The 17789-nt window shown below is 35.2% G+C and overlaps 1 protein-coding gene across 13 annotated transcripts in view; it reads right to left on the reverse strand.

Moving 5' to 3' along the window:
* The window catches only part of LOC125683337 (protein argonaute-2-like), a 53087-nt gene that overhangs the window by 16963 nt on the left and 18335 nt on the right, over positions 1–17789 (reverse strand). For 5 of the 13 annotated variants that reach the window (XM_056139395.1, XM_056139401.1, XM_056139398.1 and 2 more), the window contains 9 exons: positions 17692–17789; positions 15782–15918; positions 15330–15465; positions 14559–14663; positions 8606–8689; positions 8121–8184; positions 7823–7894; positions 6355–6402; positions 4538–4660 (listed from right to left, as the gene is read on the reverse strand). The exon at positions 17692–17789 is cut by the window's right edge and continues 84 nt beyond it. In XM_056139395.1, the coding sequence (XP_055995370.1) occupies positions 4538–4660; positions 6355–6402; positions 7823–7894; positions 8121–8184; positions 8606–8689; positions 14559–14663; positions 15330–15465; positions 15782–15918; positions 17692–17789 (867 nt within the window). Of the gene's footprint in view, positions 1–4537; positions 4661–5622; positions 5746–6354; positions 6403–7822; positions 7895–8120; positions 8185–8605; positions 8690–14558; positions 14664–15329; positions 15466–15781; positions 15919–17691 lie in introns of all 13 variants that reach the window. The other 8 variants (XM_048924387.2, XM_048924384.2, XM_056139402.1 and 5 more) reach the window with 3 other exon arrangements.

Below are 17789 nucleotides of genomic sequence, written 5' to 3' on the forward strand. Positions count from 1 at the left end.
ATTTAGGCCCTCTGTCCTATCAACTTGCATTCCAATCTGAATCACTGCTTTCATATTAACAATTTTCATCTAAGGATGCTATGTGCCAAGTTTGGTTCCCTATACATTCGCATGTAAAACTTTGATCCCCTATTGTGGTCCCTTCCTAACCCCTGGGGTCATAATTTTTACAAACTTGAATCTCCACTTTGTCAGGAAGCTTTCATGTAAATTTCAGGTCTTCTTGCCCGGTAGTTCTTGAGATGACCCCACTCTATTTTTGCATTTTTGTGATTATCTCCCCCTTCGTTTCAACAAAAGTGAATCCCCTTCACCCAAGGAGATTTGTTCCAAATTTGATTGAAATTGCCTCAGTGGTTCTGGAGAAGATTTTCCTATATATCAGCATGTAAAACGTTGAACCCCTTATGTGGCCCCACCCTGCCCTTGAGGGCCATGATCTGAACAAATTTGAATCTACTCTAAATTAGGAAGCTTTCACTTAATTCTCTATTCATATGCCCTGGCGGTTCTTGAGAAGGATATTTTCCCTATATATTCGCATGTAAAATTTGATCCCCTATTGTACCCCAACAACTCCCCAGGGGTAATGATTTTCCATTATGTCGGGAAGCATTCATATAAATTTCAGCTTTTTTGGCCTAGTGGTTCTTGAGGAGAAGATTTTTAAATGACCCCACACTTTTTTTGTGCTTATCTCCCCTTTGAAGGGGGGCATGGCCATTCGTTTCAACAAACTTGAATCCCCTTCACCTAAAGATGATTTGTTCCAAGTTTGATTGAAGTTGGCTCAGTGGTTCTGGAGATTTTCCTATATATCAGCATGTAAAACTTTGAACCCACAGGGGCAAAGCCCGTTTGGGCCCGAATTCTGTGATACAACAAATATAGAAAGGCGTCTAACTCTGAACCAGATAAAAAACTACCTACTCACTTCAAATGCCTATAAAATCAGAAACTAGGTGCGATATGCATAATTTGACGGTCTCCCTGCATAAATTAATGTTTTAACTACTTGCATGTTAAAATTTCAAGCCACAGGTTCTAAAAATAACAGAGATATACGTCATCTTTCTCTCGATTTCACCTGTTTATTTTTACTAGGACATTTACCGGTCCAGGTCAATGTGTGGTTTTTCATCTATGACAGCAGTGAAATTCAGACTAGTGTGGAAGATTTTGGAACTATCAATTAAAATTTCACATCAAATATACGTTACGTACTTCCTCATACTTCAATAAAGTTCTCTATGTTCTCCGTATCTGAGTTGCTTATTTTACAAAATGTCAACTTTTAACTATAACTGCCTTTTTAAGAAACGCACTAAAGACCCGAAATGCCTAAAACTTTAAAGTAGGGGAAAATGGGTAAAAATAATCAAAATGAAAAAAAAAACCCAAAAATTAATTTAAAAAATAATGTTCAATTTCCTTCTCTAGGTGCAACATCACAAAGTAATGTTTTGATCAATTTTAAGGTATTTGATATTTTAAGTATACTAGGTATTGAGTGCGTTCATTAAAATGGCAGATCTTGTCAATAGTTGATGCTGCTGAGGAAAAAAATTAGTTGTGTAACGTCTACACGAAGAACATAATTCAAGTATGAGGAAGTAAGTAGCGTATATTTGATGTGAAATTTTAATTGATAGGTCTGAAATTTTCTACAATAATCTGAATTTCGCTGCTGTCATAGTTAAGAAACCACCAAGTGACCTGAACCGGTAATGTCCTAGTAAAAATAAACAGGTGAAATCAAGAGAATGATGACGTTTATCTTATTTTTAGAACCTGTGGCTTGAAATTCGGCATGCAAATTACGCATACTGCACCTTGTTTATGATTATTTTGGCATTTGAAGTGAATGTTTTTTGTTTTTTTTATCTGGTTCAGAGTTGGTCTAACTCTCTATATTTATGGTATCACAGAGTTAGGTCCACCCTACCCTTGAGGCCCATGATCTGAACAAATTTGAACCCACTCTAAATAAGGAAGCTTTCACTTAATTCTCTTCTTATATGGCATGTTCGTTCTTAAGATTAAAAAAAAAATTTCCCCATATATCTGCATGTAAAATTTGATCCCCCTATTGTGGCCCTACCCCTAGCCCCAGGAGTCATGATTTTAACAAACTTGAATCTCCCCTATGTCAGGAAGCTTTCATGTAAATATCTGCTTTTTTGGCCCTGTGGTTCTTGAGAAAATTTCTAAATGGCCCCACCCTCATTTTGCATTTTTTGTGATTATCTCCCCTTTGAAGGTGGCATGGGCCATGCAAACAAACTTGAATCCCCTTCCCTAAGGAGATTTGTTCCAAGTCTGATTGAAATTGGCTCAGTGGTTCTGGAGAAGATTTTCCTGTATATCAGCATTTAAAACTATGATCCCCTATTGTGGCCCCCATCCTACCCTTGGGGGCCATGATTTGAACAAATTTAAATCTACTCTATATCAGGAAGCTTTCAGGTAAATCTTTACTCTTCTAGCCCAGTGGTTCTTGAGAATTTTTAAAAAAGATTTCCTGTATATATTTACATATATAACTTTGATCCCCTATTGTGGCCCAAACAACCCCTAGGGGTCATGATTTTAACAAACTTGAATCAACACTATGTCAGGAAGATTTCATGTAAATTTCAGCTTTTCTGGTCCAGTGGTTCTTGAGAAAAAATTTAAATGAACCCATCCTATTTTTGCCTTTATGTGATTATCTCCTCTTTGAAGGGGGCATGGCCCTTCAACCAAGGATGCTTTGTTCCAAATTTGGTTGAAATTGGCTCAGTGCTTCTGGAGAAGAAGATAAAATGTGAAAAGTTTAAGTCGACAGATGAAAATGTGAAAAGTTTATGCTGACAGATGAAAATATGAAAAGTTTATGCTGACAACAGACAACTTTTGATCAGAAAAGCTCACTTGAGCCTTTTGGCTCAGCTGAGCTAACAAACCTGATCTGCAATATGTCAAGAAGCTTTCATGTAAATGCCCAGTGGTTCTTGAGATGAAGATTTTCCCTATACATTTGTAGGTAAAACTTTGTGGCTCCATCCTACCCTTTGGGCATGATTTTAACAAATTTTATTTTGCACTATGTCATGTAAATTTCAGCTCTTTTAACCCAATAGTTCTTGAGAAGATTTTTAATTGACCCCACCCTATTTTTGCAATTATCTCCCTTTTGAAGGAGGCATGGCCCTTCATTTGTACAAACTTGAAAGCCTTTCACCCAACAATGCTTTGTTCCAAGTTTGGTTGAAATTGGCCCAGTGGTTCTGGAGAAGAAAATGAAAATGTGAAAAGTTTATGCCGACAACGCCGACAGACAACAGGCAAATTTCGATCAGAAAAGCTCACTTTTAATAATAAACCAGGGTTAAAGGCAACCCATAAACTTGTATGAAATCATTTATAATTGGCTATTTATAATTCAGAGTTGTAACCTAGCTCTTTCATTTGGTAGCGTAAAGAAGGAAAACTGGGCTATTCACCGATTGTGGACCCTGTAAAAGGAGATAATCAAAATTACTGTTTGAAAGGTTCATCAAAGTAAAAATATTTCAGACAACAAAGTTTTTCATTCGTACAAGTGAAATTTTGAGTTTACTAGCCCGAAGGGCAAGTGAGATAATAAGTTAATGTCTATCCCTGCATATAAAATCATTTCTCATACAATCATGTAAATGTAATTGTACATGCTTTTTAACAAAATAGTCAATGCAAATGCACATTGTCAGGTGATACTAAAAAAACTGCAAGTAACCATGCCAAAGCGTTCGGATATAGGTACTAAAATTCTGCTTCAAGATGCAATTATTGGGTAAAGAATTCTCCACAACTGATTTCTAAACTGCTTTCTGTATCCATTGGTTTATCAAAAAGATGTGTTTAGATATTTTATTTTACTCTCTTGCATAAAAATAACTACAATGATCTTCAAATCATGGTCTTTCTACTAATATAACTGTACATGTTGACGAAATCCAACATCTATTATGAAACTGCAGATGAAACAAGACAGTTCACTATGTAAATTATGGTGAAATCAAACAATTTTCTGTTAATTATGGAGAAATCAAATAGTTTTCTATATTAATTATGGCAAAATCCAACAGTTTTATCATGGTGAAATCTGACAATTTTTTATGTTAACTGGATGGAAATCTGACAATTTTCTCTGTTAACTGGAGCATAACCTGACATTTTTCTAACAAGTGAAATCTGACAATTTTCTACATTTAACTGGAGTGAAATCTGACAATTTTCTATGTTAACTGGCGTAAAACCTTACTATTTTCTATGTTAACTGGTATAAAACCTGACAATTTTCTATGTTGACTGGAGTGAAATCTGATAGTTGCCCTACATTTCACGTGTATAAGTTAACTGGAGTGAAATCTGACAATTTTCTATATTAACTGGAGTGAAATCTGACAATTTTCTATGTTGACTGGAGTGAAATCTGACAATTTTCTATGTTGACTGGAGTGAAATCTGACAGTTGCCCTACATTTCACGTATATATCTGTGATTAATTTCTTACCCGTCCCCCGTAGAGAATTTTAGGTGGATGAAGAACACGGCCCTGAACATCACACATCATCGGATTTATGTTTATTCCAAATGTTTGTAGAAAAGGATCTGCATTGAAGTTGGCTTTCCTCACCTGTTGAGCAGTTAATCAGACACAGGTAAGCATTACAGGTAAGAGCATGTCATAGCTGGTAACACACAACACACAATCAGGAAGCACCAGAGTCAAACTTTAATATCTCTAACATCCAGTATCCCATTCAGATACTTTAATATCTCTAACATCCAGTATCACATCCAGATACTTTAATATCTCTAACATCCAGTATCACATCCAGATATTTTAATATCTCTAACATCCAGTATCACATCCAGATATTTTAATATCTCTAACATCCAGTATCACGTTCAGATACTTTAATATCTCTAACATCCAGTATCACGTTCAGATACTTTAATATCTCTAACATCCAGTATCACGTTCAGATACTTTAATATCTCTAACATCCAGTATCACGTTCAGATACTTTAATATCTCTAACATCTAGTATCACGTCTAGATATTTAATATCTCTAACATCCAGTATCACATCCAGATATTTTAATATCTCTAACATCCAGTATCACATCCACATACTTTAATATCTCTAACATCCAGTATGACGTTCAGAAACTTTAATATCTCTAACATTCAGTATCACATCCAGATACTTTAATATCTCTAACATCCAGTATCATGTTCATGAAATGCCTCCCCCCTTATATATCTAAAATGTGCCCATCAAACGATTTATCATATATATGACTTTGTATTAGAAATAAAACCAAATTTTTGCATATTCTTTAAAATTTGTCCTACACAGAGGATCAAACGGGATTATGTACAATGTACTTGCATCATCCCATTGTCCAAGATTACGTATACTGTACACAGATCAAGCCATCCTTTAGGATTGTGTACAATAAACAAAGATAAACCCATTATGTGCAGATCAAGTAAGTACTCTGATGCTTCCATGTCAACAAATATAAAACCATTTCACATAAACAGCACAGTAGGACATTCTAGCAGGGTCAAAATCACCAAGCCCCTACCAGTCCTCCATACTCTATCCTCGGTGGGGGCAGGATACGCCCCCTGACATCTGTCATGTGATAAGTTACATTTATACCAAATGTCTGCAGGTAGGGATCCTTGTTGAAGTCTGCTTTCTGAACCTAGAGTCAGTCATATCAACAACAGCCTATCCGTAGTTTCATATTTTAAACAAATCACAAAGGTGAAAAAATAATCTGTCCAGTCTAAAGACGGGCGTATAAATATCAACACAATTAAAACTTAACAACCTCCCTTTATGGACACAATCATATGATAATATACTCTCAGCTAGTTTTGTCCCAATTAGGAATTTTCTATAAAAAGACATCACCAGCAGTAGGAGGCGTGTCACAAATGTTGACCTATACATATGGCACTCAAGGCCATAGAAGTGAGAGTTACTTATCGTGCCAATGCCTACCATTATAAGGAACCCGTTTTCAAGGTTATATCTGAAAGACTTGCGACTGTCACTCCCAATGCACAGTGATTGGGAAATTATCTACAGTGTATCTTAAATGTCTGAGATTTGACATAACCATAGGGATCAAACCCAGAACCCATCAGTTACAAAGTGACCTTAACTGTAAGGTTACACCCGCTGGTCATTTACCTAGTATCCACAATCCTATCTACAAAGATAGTCAGTGGAAAAAATGGAACACTTTAAATTTTGTAAGTGGAAAATTGTTTCCATATCATGTATAGATATGTAAGTTGATACATACAAGATTGTTGATTTCCCTCTCTCTGTCTGGGGCAGACCTGGCTGTTGCCTGTAAACAGATATTTTTTTTTTTACATTACATACAAATGTTAATGAAGCACAAAGCACCAACCAACATTTTCATTTAGTAGAGTTATGGTATAATAATGGAAATCTTAAAAACCAAAAGATGTGGAAATAATTGGGAAAAATGAAGTTTCATCATAATTATTTTAAGAAAGCATTTTCCTTCAAATTTGATAATTTTCATGTCGTAAAATCTAATATATCAGCCATTAAAAATAAAGAGCATTCACGCCAAGCTATCAAAGCAGACCAGCATCAATGAGAGCTCAGGGTGCATCTGCAAGGCTTGTGGCATTTGACATACACTAGTGGTAAGCAAAAACTGCATAATGGCCTCCCAAGCAACTGAATCCTAGCCTCTCAATGACATTTCACAAAACCCCATTTGCCACAAAAATGAAATACCATTGTCTAGCATAGCAGCTCTAGATTTTACCATTTGAACACCACATCCCTGTCTAGCAAAACACCCTCTAGATTTTACCATTTGAACACCACATCCCTGTCTAGCAGAACACCCTCTAGATTTTACCATTTGAACGCCACATTAGTATCTAGCAGAACACCTCTAGATTTTACCAAATCATCAGGGAACAAGAGCAGCTCAAGTAAGTATCTCCTACATACAGCAAACCCCAAAATAACAATGAACCAACTAAATGCAGTGAATCCCACAACAATGAACCAACTATATGTAAATAAAACCAATTCTAAGTACCTGCACTTGTTGAGTAAACCCCAAACCTACATAACTGAAACTTTTAAACAACACTATGAATGTCGACATAATGCAAACAAATGGTAAATAGATTTGGTATTCATATGTGTATTTCAGTATATATGTATAAATGATATATATGGCAAGCTTTTCTATTCTCTGTCAGACAACTGTACTATCAACCCTTAACATTCTCCTTAAGAAACCGTCCTTTTTAATCCTTCTTCTACCGTAAGAATATAACCCAAATAACGGCATTAGAGCTGAAAAATAAAATGTTCCCCATATGACTGGTGTTGCCTAGTTACATGACACTTTCAGCCACAGTAAAACCGCATTGTTGTTGTTGGGTCGTCCCCCCCCCCATAATAAAAACAAGTAGAATCACAATGAATAACATTGAACTCAAAGACCAAAGTTTTTACAATAGGTATACCAATGAAAGTAGATTTTGTCTTTTATGTGACCAGACAGACATGACCTTACTTGTGACCACCAGACAGACACGACCTTACTTGTGATCAACAGACACAGTCACCAATGAAGACTCACACACCAATGATACATGAACACGAAAACATGACAAATAAGCCTAACAAATGGTATGTTATATAAACGAGGCAAGGGGGATCAGTGTGGCCAGACACATGGTCTGCTGTAGGTGGGGGTGACTTATTTGAGACACCTTGATCATGGTGGAGGTCTGCATGTCGGTCAGCTTCTTTATACACCGCTGTCCTCCTACTACATTACACACCTGGAACAGAAAACAAAACACTAATCACATCAAGATATAGCCACAATACCCAATATCACATAACATAGTCTGGGGAAAAGACAATAAAATGTACTTAAGTACCTGTTATATTATACTATCATAATTAAATTGGTCACCGTGTCAAGCAGTCCTTCCACATCAAATTTAACATGCTACTTTTGCAACAACACATTCACCTTTAATGCATTCTTAGACTCTGACTTACCTCTAAGGGGAGGTAAGTGTGTTTTTGTTCTTGGCCTACTTGTAGACAAGGCAGATGGGGGTATCTGTAACAGAGAGGGTCACCAATGAAAAAGCCTTCAAAATCATACAATCATTAAATAAGTCCATCAATACGATGTGAAAAAGCCTTCCAAATCATTCAATCATAAAATAAGTCCATCAATACGATGTGAAAAAGCCTTCAAAATCATTCAATTATAAAATAAGTCCATCAATACGATGTGAAAAAGCCTTCCAAATCATTCAATCATAAAATAAGTCTATCAATATCATGTGAATTTCTATAGATTTTAAACAATACATTGAAGATGTAAGGTGCTTGTGGTGACTAACTTTGTTATGTATCATATTAGATGTTCAATTACTGCAGATTCATTTTGCTTATAACTTCCTCTTGTGCTATTTTACAGTTGTTTTTATTTTGTGCTGATGTTAGTTAACTAGTTTCATTTTGTGATTACTTACTGCAGTTTCATTTTGTATCTCTCCAGAAAGTACCTAGCTACTGTACATTCTACTGTCTGTCCAGAGTCCAGCTGGAGAGGGAACCTGTCAAAATATAAAAACAACCAATCATAAAGACCAGCTGGAGAGGGAACCTGTCAAAACATAAAAACAACCAATCATAAAGACCAGCTGGAGAGGGAACCTGTCAAAACATAAAAACAACCAATCATAAAGACCAACTGGAGAGGGAACCTGTCAAAACATAAAATAACCAATCATAAAAACCAGTTGAAATGGAATCTGTTACACCCCCCCCCCCCCAATCTAAATTCTAAACATAGCATGTTTAATGATTACCTAATGAAAATCATTCTGTGAAAAATCTATTTAACAAGGACATCTTAAAGGGACCGATTCACGATTTTACCCAAAATTTTCAAAATCTACTTTCTAATGTGTTTAAAAGAGTTAAAAATTAAGGTTATACATTAGGGCTATTCCAGAAATAAATACATGGGGGGGGGGGGGGGGTGTAGGGAGGCACCTTTTGTATATACCAAGCACCCATAAAAAAAAAATAAAAAATTGCCCCATGACCCATCAAATTAATAAAACTCATTTTACAATGACCTATTTAATTAAAAAAAAAACTAACCAGACCCACCACAAAAATATTTTTAAAAATGAAAACAGTACAAGTACAAATCTTGCGAGGTTTTCGGGACAAACATTCTAGTAGCGAGCGCTGGCTCGTACTGCGACCTCTAATGACTAGAATAGGGAAATAATCCGAGCTAAATCTCAACCTCTAACAAGGGATTTTTTTAAATGCCAATCCCAGAAGTCCCTTGGTCAAAAATGGTTGAGATCTCGCCAAGTCACACCTTGGAATATGATTGTGAAGTTACGCGGAATATCATCCTAATCTTGTGGCCTCCTAGCTCCAAAATTTAGTGCACCATTAGGCGAAATGTTTAACGGAGTGCAATGTTTATGAAAGCAGGCTAAGATGATGTGTGACGTCATGTCTACGTTTTGACGTACGTCATAATAAGGCAGACAGTGGCGGATCTAAATACGTACTTGTTAAAAGTCATACTACCGGGACATTTATTATTACGTGAACATTAGCATATGTAATGGATTGAAATACTAAATTCTCAATAGGAATTTATTATTCTAACCAAAAAAAAAAGGGGGAGACTAACTTCTTTAAAATTGTTAGAATATGTGAGGGATCACAGGTACTAAATTACAAAAAATCGATCGGATTGAAATTTTTAAAAAAAAAATCTTTTGGGTTTTTTCCCACGACTAAAATAACAAGTGCTTCAATCCATTTCCTTTTAACATGTCCGGTAATGCAAACCACGATGACACCCCCCCCCCCCTCCCTCATGATAACCAACCCCATGCCACTTGCTAAATAAATTAAAGACTGAAAAATCCTTAATTCTAGTTTTGTAAACTGATCTTAATTAATGTATCCTCACAACAACAGCATTCCAGGAGAGGGGCTGAAATCAATGATGTTGCAATTTTATTCAATGATTATATGTGAATGCTGAAATATTTCTTCATTGTGTTACAACTAGGATTATGTACAATATTATAAAACTTGTTGTAATTTTCTCTTTTGGAACATACCATTGCTACAAGGGAATTATCATATGAATTTTCATTTTTCTAATTAGATAGGTTCGCAGGGGGGCATGGCATATACATGCAAATAGTTGAATTTATCGATTATTTTTAAATTTTCATGATATATTGAAATGCGTTTTGTGTTCAAAGACAGTGCTGTTTAAACATAGTTTTACAAACTTGAAAGGTTTGGGCATTTTTATCATACAATTAGTAACTTGAAAAGATTGAGAGTAGAAAAAAGGAAGTAGAAGCTGAGAACATACAGTTCAAAACAGGTCGTGCATCAAAGGTTAAGCAAGTCACAGTGAAGGCAGCAGAAATAAAATGTATATACAGTGGAGCCTCGGTAATCCGGACGCCATTAATCCGGACGCTTCACCTTCCGGACGATTTTTCTAGGGAACAGAATTTTTATACATTATTTTGCATCATTAATCCGGAAATTCACGTTCCGGATCCGGACGGTCACTTTTTACTACAAAACGTTATAATGCATTGAAATTTGTACCGTTAATCTGGACGGTAATTTTGTTTAGGGAAGGTCTGTTTCGGACAATTTTAGCAAGGCGTAAATTATAAAGAAAACAAGCCAATCTGTCTAATTGAAACGATTACCTGTACCCTGGGTAGAAGTGAGAAAATTACCATTTTAAGGAAAATGACAATTGAATTCTGTATGTACCTGTAATGTTAGTTTCACCCTATTTTTAATTCATTATTATCGCATCATGAAAATAATAGGTGCGCGTGACTAGATCAAAGCAGTAGTAGGTTTTGATATTATGAGCTTAAATGATTTAGTTCTCCCGATATTGTCTTGGATAATTATAGAATAAGAAATATAAACTCTGGCAGATTGAATTTTGGTTAAAGAATGTTGTCAACTGACATGATAATCACGAAATTCTTATATCAACTTTGGACGATGAAGATTGTTTTAACAGACCGCTGAACCCGTGAATCGTGACAGATGGAAATTACCGGCCTCTTTAAGAAGTAAAAGTGTGATGAAATGTTTGAAGTGTAAATGATTATGTTAGTTACTAATGACTTATTTACTTATAGTTAAATAAAGTGCTTCATTATTTGTTTTAGTGCATACGGTACACAGTTTTGTATATTTATTTGTAGGAATCATATGTACAATGTAAGCACAGGCAAATACACTGAACACGTACATTAAATTTTAGTGCTTTAAATTACATGTAAATGTTAACATTATCATAATTTATTTACTAATGCAAATAGTTAAATCCAATGATAGAATGTGTTTAATTCACTATGCATCAATAAAGTAGGCAAATATTGGTTACTTATGCAAAGCTAGAAAATATGGGATTCAATTATCCGTACGCTTCATTTATCCGGACGATTTTGCTGGGAACCAAAGTGTCCGGATTAACGAGGCTCCACTGTATAGCATAAAAATATTTAAATCACATTCATGTATACATGTTTTAATGATTTTTAATATAAAACCCTGGGAGAAAATTCATGTAATGAGTATTTTGCAAATAGATATTGTTTAAATTGAACCTGATCAAAGCATGAACATTACAAAATATGTACATATATGAAGCTGCCCTCGCTCAAACGGTAGCACCGTCAACATATTAGTCAATGCCTGTGCGACATTGTATCACAGTAGTTCTGAAGAAATGATGTCACATCAACAATCAAAAGCATCTATGGCAGGAATGTTGGAAAGATTGGGAGTCCAAGCGATGCTATTATCATGAAATGGGTATGGATATGTTTTTCCTGGAATCGTTCGTCTTCTAATGGAGGCCTCTATATCACCATCACACTGACTGATAAATATAACGCATCGGTACCCTCACATAAATCAACCAAGGTTTGCCTATTTTTATTAGAAAACGGAATACCTATTGATTTCAAAATATTCCCAAAATCGATGCACTGTAAACTGTAATAATCTACAGAACAAAGTTCGCCGCCATCACGTCCCAAGGGACCCTACTAAACGCGCCTCTAATTTGAAGAGTGCCGTAATGGAAATAGAAAGTTATGCGCTACAAAGAGCGACAACTCGAATAGTTCTATGTTACTTCCGATTTCGAAAGCAGGTTTTCAATTTTCCCTCCGACGTTTTGTAACCAACACGACAAGAGCGACAATAAAAATATTCTGAAAACTCAACACCCACGTGGCACAAAATTAAAAAACAATAGAAACTACTCACAATAAATATTTTTTTAACAGTCCGACCACGGACCAAATAAAATATGAAAAAATACGACCACCCACACAAAAAAATATCGTTTGCCGCCCGACCCCCCAATTTGATCATTTCTGGAACAGCCTTTATCACATTTTAGAGAGTTTATTATTTGTTTTGTAAGCAAAGATTGGGGTATGTTATTGCTTATGAAATTTTCAAAAGAAATAGATATCGATCTAAGTTTATTATATCTTTCACATTTCAAGTATTTTTGGGGTAAAAGGTGTCATCTAAAAGTCAAAATTTGTGACTATGCAAAATTAAGATGCATTATATTACAAAATCAATATTTCACTTGTTTGTTTGTATACATAAAAAGACTCGAGTCTTTGTTTACATAACACAGATTTAAGGCTCAAATATTGATTTTATTCTTGCATTCAGAAGGTCAAAATTTTGGCTGTCAACATTAAATGAGTTATATTTTTAATGTTTACCATCAAAAATGAAAAAAAATATTTTCTTCAAAAATTGTGAACCAGTCCATTTATCGCAATTCACCTTTGAATTAGAACACTTTACCCGATATAGTATTGCGTTGTGTGACGACACAATTGAATGAGACGATTGAACAATTTGAATGACATGTTTGATGTTATACAAGAGTTTTCATTGGCCGATTACAGCCCGCCCACTTTCTCGAGCGGATTCAGTGTAGCTGGAGAACTGTACATAGCTCTCTGAAAAGATCCACCTCTTATAAAAACCTTCGATTTACGGGTCACAAAAAGCTGCGGACGGTTGAGGCCTGAAATCGGTGTATTCTTGTGTTGCTGTCTCGTAAACTCAATACAAAAAAATTTTAACATATTTTCCTACTATATACTTGCGTCCAAACATACCTTCAAATATTCATTAAAGCCACACACCACCCGAAAACACGCAGCTTCAAATGATTTCGTATGTTGACGTAGCCATGTTAGGTAGCCGGTCAATTCAAACTCTTGCTATTGGTATCTATTCATAAAATCGGTTGTAAGTTATGTATTCGCTCTTCATTTATTATCAACATTAATAGAAATTAAAACATTTTTGTACCAGTTTTTGTAAAGGTAAAATAAGCTCTATATGAACGAAAATGCTACACAAGCCCATTAGATGGAGACCGGCCGGCGCGGCCGCTCATGACTAATGAAAGCCGCACTGCCGTGAGTTTAGCTATTTGAATAATTATCATTTAATAGGACTGGGGTGGTATATTATTTAAACAATTTAGCTAAAATATTTGTGGGGTATTAGTACACATCTAGACGTTATTGTGCAAGTATGGAAATTAACCGGAATTCAAATTGACCGGCTACCTAACATGACTACGTCTACGAACGAAATCATCAAAAGCTGTGATCGAGTTTTTGGGTCGTATGGGGCTTTAATAAATATTTGAAGGTATGTTTGGACACAAGTATAGTAGGAAAATATCTTAGGATTTTTTTTTATATTAAGACAACAACACAAGAATACAACTTTTTCTCTTTCTTCCTTTGAAGTTTTTTTCCATCTAGCATCTGGCCGTCATGTTTTCAAATGCTGACTACTCCCGTATAAGGGAATTTGGGCGGACTTATACATATGGACCAATGAGAGTTTCTGTTGCATTTCGCAATTGCATTACAAACAGATTCAATTGTGTCGTCACACAACGCAATACTATATCGGCCAAAGCGTTCTAATTCAAAGGTGAATTGCGATAAAGGAACATTGCAACAGATAATCAGCCGTGGTCCAATGACTACTATAGCCAAAGTGAGTTAGAAACACAAATACAATAACTTCATCTATTCCGGATTAGTGGGTATTTCCAAACATTCTTATGTGACTTAAGCAAAAATTCAATTAACATTTTCAAACTATTAGGAAGGAGCTATTGTTGGCATGTCTTGGCCTGGCCTGATTACAATGCAAAATTTGTTAATAAAAGTTTAATACGAAACTGTATAAAAGGTCACTACAACAAATAAACAACAGGTTATTGATACCTCACAAGATTTCTAATATTTTTCGACATTTTAGTTCTTGTACTTCAGCGACACATTTCTAAGAGATGGAATGGGATTGATAAGAAAGCTAATAATGTTTACTTACGACTGTGTCTGTGCGGGACGTCTGGTGACATTACACACACGGTATTTACGTCTCATGGTGCCACAGTGAGTTATCTCCACCTTCAGACCTGGAATATAAGTACCGCCAACGGTACAAAATATGCCCCTCAACATCAAAAAGTTGCCGTCATTGGCATTAAGGATCAATATTTTTTTCTTTAAAAATCAAGCTCCAAGTTCAATGTTTATGTTTATAATTCATAACAGTCAATTTAACCAAAAATCTCAAATAAAACAGAAAGAGGTCCACACAACTGAATTTGATAGTTAACCACCAAAGAACCACAACTTTGGGAGACTGGGGAAAATGTTTTGAACTACGGTTCATGATTATGAAAATATACTCTTTAAGTATCATAAAATTCTAAAATAAAAGATGGATAGGATAAGTAGTCCATAAAACTTGAACAGACAGGCAGACAGATGGACGGACAGATGCATGGGCAAACAGACAGATATCGCTTTACCATTACATGATCCAACCAAAGATGATTAAAAACATTCATTCACTTGTGAAATTAGATAAATATTCTTCCTAGATATCAAACATCTGAACAGGTAAGATTTATTTTGCAACAATATTATAATTTCTTTTTCTCCAGTTCTGGATTGGTTTGGATAAATTCCAGTCTATATATCAACAATATTATACTTTATTTATTTCTCCAGTTCTGGATTGGTTTGGATAAATTCCTGTCTATATATCAACAGACATCCATTATTTCCTTGATTTGCAAGAATAGAATATCTACCTCTAATTTCCTTTGTAAATTTGACGCGCTGGGAATCAGTAAGGGGGCGTTTCTGTTCGTTGACATCTTTAATATCCAACACCTCACACATAAACTCTATCACAGGCTGGGCTTTGTAAAAGGCAGTGGCAGAGACTGAAATATAATGAGCCATGCAGTCAACATGCCACAATTTCATTCCATCAGTATGTGTAAATTTCCTACTGTAGGACAATTCTTATTCTCTCAACCAAATTATTCTCCAGCAAATCAAACCATACAGAAAAATTAGGAAATTTACAAAGGAATGCAACTTCATAGAAAAGGTAAAATGAACATGTACAGGCATATTTCTCAATATTTGTTTTTATCTTTCAACTTTTCTTTATTTTGATTATAAATTCTATGGGTTTTATTGACCTTCAATACAAATACTATGTATTAAAAATTCTGCACAGCAAAATGTCCTTACCATCAATATTGAGCATCATTTTCCAATGGGAGGGTCTTACACTTTGATGGAAACCAAACCACACCTCTCGACCCCCACCCAAGGGATGATCGTAACCCTCTGGTGGTGAGAAAAATGAACGTCCCACAGGGGTGTACCTGTTAGATACGAGAAAAGGTTTGGTCACATGTAAAGTTCACATGACTGGTCACATGTAAATTCAACATGACTAAATGTAAAAACTTCATTAACTTACATGTATATGTATTTACCAGAAAACTTGCACTCTAAATACTATAGCCCAACATTAATTAACATTCACTCAAAAGAATTGCTTATTTCATAATATGAGGATTGCAGATGTGTGCTATTATCAGATGTGAGTTATTATAAAAGGATCCAAGCTGATATAAATCATTTATTTCACAATCCCAACAGGGAAAAATTTGCAATAAAATTATTGAAAATAAGTTTGTACATGTAATTATAAAAGATTCTTTTCTATGAACTAACTGATAGAATACCATGCAGACCTATTGTCATTTTGAAAATCGAAAATCGTCGACGTCGATATTTTCCCCCCATAATATGAATATTCCTGCCGAGACTTAACTAAAATCAAAATGGCTGACGAAACTGAATCATCTGATAAGATTGAATTTGAATATTGTTTACTGTCCCGCTCGAGCATATTTCACTCATATGCAGACGTCACCATTGCCGGTAAAGGGCTACAAAATTTAGGCCTATACTCGGCACTTACAGTCTTTGAGCAAGGAAGGATCTTTATCTTGCCACACCTGCTGTAACACGGGGCCTCGGATTTTGCCTCTTACAACAAGCAAGGCTCTATTCTAACCCGGATCCCACAAGAACAACAACAAAAGTCGCGAGATCTATCCCTATCCCAGGAAAACCAACTCGAAAGTATCAGATTATTAATGATTTTAGACGTCTCCATTAGTGAAAAATTCTCGACAGAGAGACGTTAAACAAGATATGATCAATCAATCTAATGATTTTATTCTAATTAACTTAATATTTAGGGTAAAAAAAATAAAGTAAATTTATATATTTATGCCATAAATTTGAAATGAATAAAAATTCGACTATTTTTCGATTAATCAATCGAAAAGGTGGATCCGATTAATCCGATCATCGATTAATTTTTTATTCCCGATTGCCCATCACTAATGCACCATAATCATGAACTGGATCATTGATAATGTCTGTACTTTTTATATGAAATCCTATCTTTCATTTAACATTCCCACTAGATAAATCAATATTGCAGATCATTTTGCCCCTCCTTGTAAAATTTCCTTTCATAAGGGCTTTATAATACAATATAGGATAAATTCAACATACACTTGTCATCATTTCTTGAAGGCTGTGACAAATTCAATCCAGTTAATCTTCTGTTGATGACATCACATTACTATTACAAATGTTTCACTTAAGATTGTATTACAATTGACAATGGAATTAGTACAGTTCCCAAAGATTGTGTGCAGTTGTTAGAGAGTTAAATACTCCTACAAACATAGATGCAAGCTGAACTACTGCAAATTCTCTATACAAAATATGTAAAGGGCCCCTTTTCATGGTCTCCTCTACAATTAAGAAACTTCTTAATGACTTATATAATAATGGTCTAACTAAAACTATCTCCATTACCAACTTCCTGGTGTAGAAACCCACGCATCTTCTAATTTTAAATGAGTATTTTCCCCAAGCCAAAATAAAATATACACTCTTATTGGTGAAAACATTGACACACCATATGGTTTATGAAAAGCTCTATGTTTTAAATCTTTCCTTATTAAGACATCAATACTAATTATTTCTTCATGCAATTATCAGATAAAATAATCAGTAATTAGTCTACTCGAAATGCTGAACAACAATTTCCAGCTGGCCACAGTACTCACGTCATACTCGGCAAGTGGCGCATGATTATATCGACAGCCGTGATTGCATCCTGTGGGATTTCTCGTGTGTGACCCTGTAGTGCTTCCTCCAGGCCAAA

Source organism: Ostrea edulis, chromosome 6 (assembly GCF_947568905.1).
Source record: "Ostrea edulis chromosome 6, xbOstEdul1.1, whole genome shotgun sequence".
Taxonomy (NCBI): domain Eukaryota; kingdom Metazoa; phylum Mollusca; class Bivalvia; order Ostreida; family Ostreidae; genus Ostrea; species Ostrea edulis.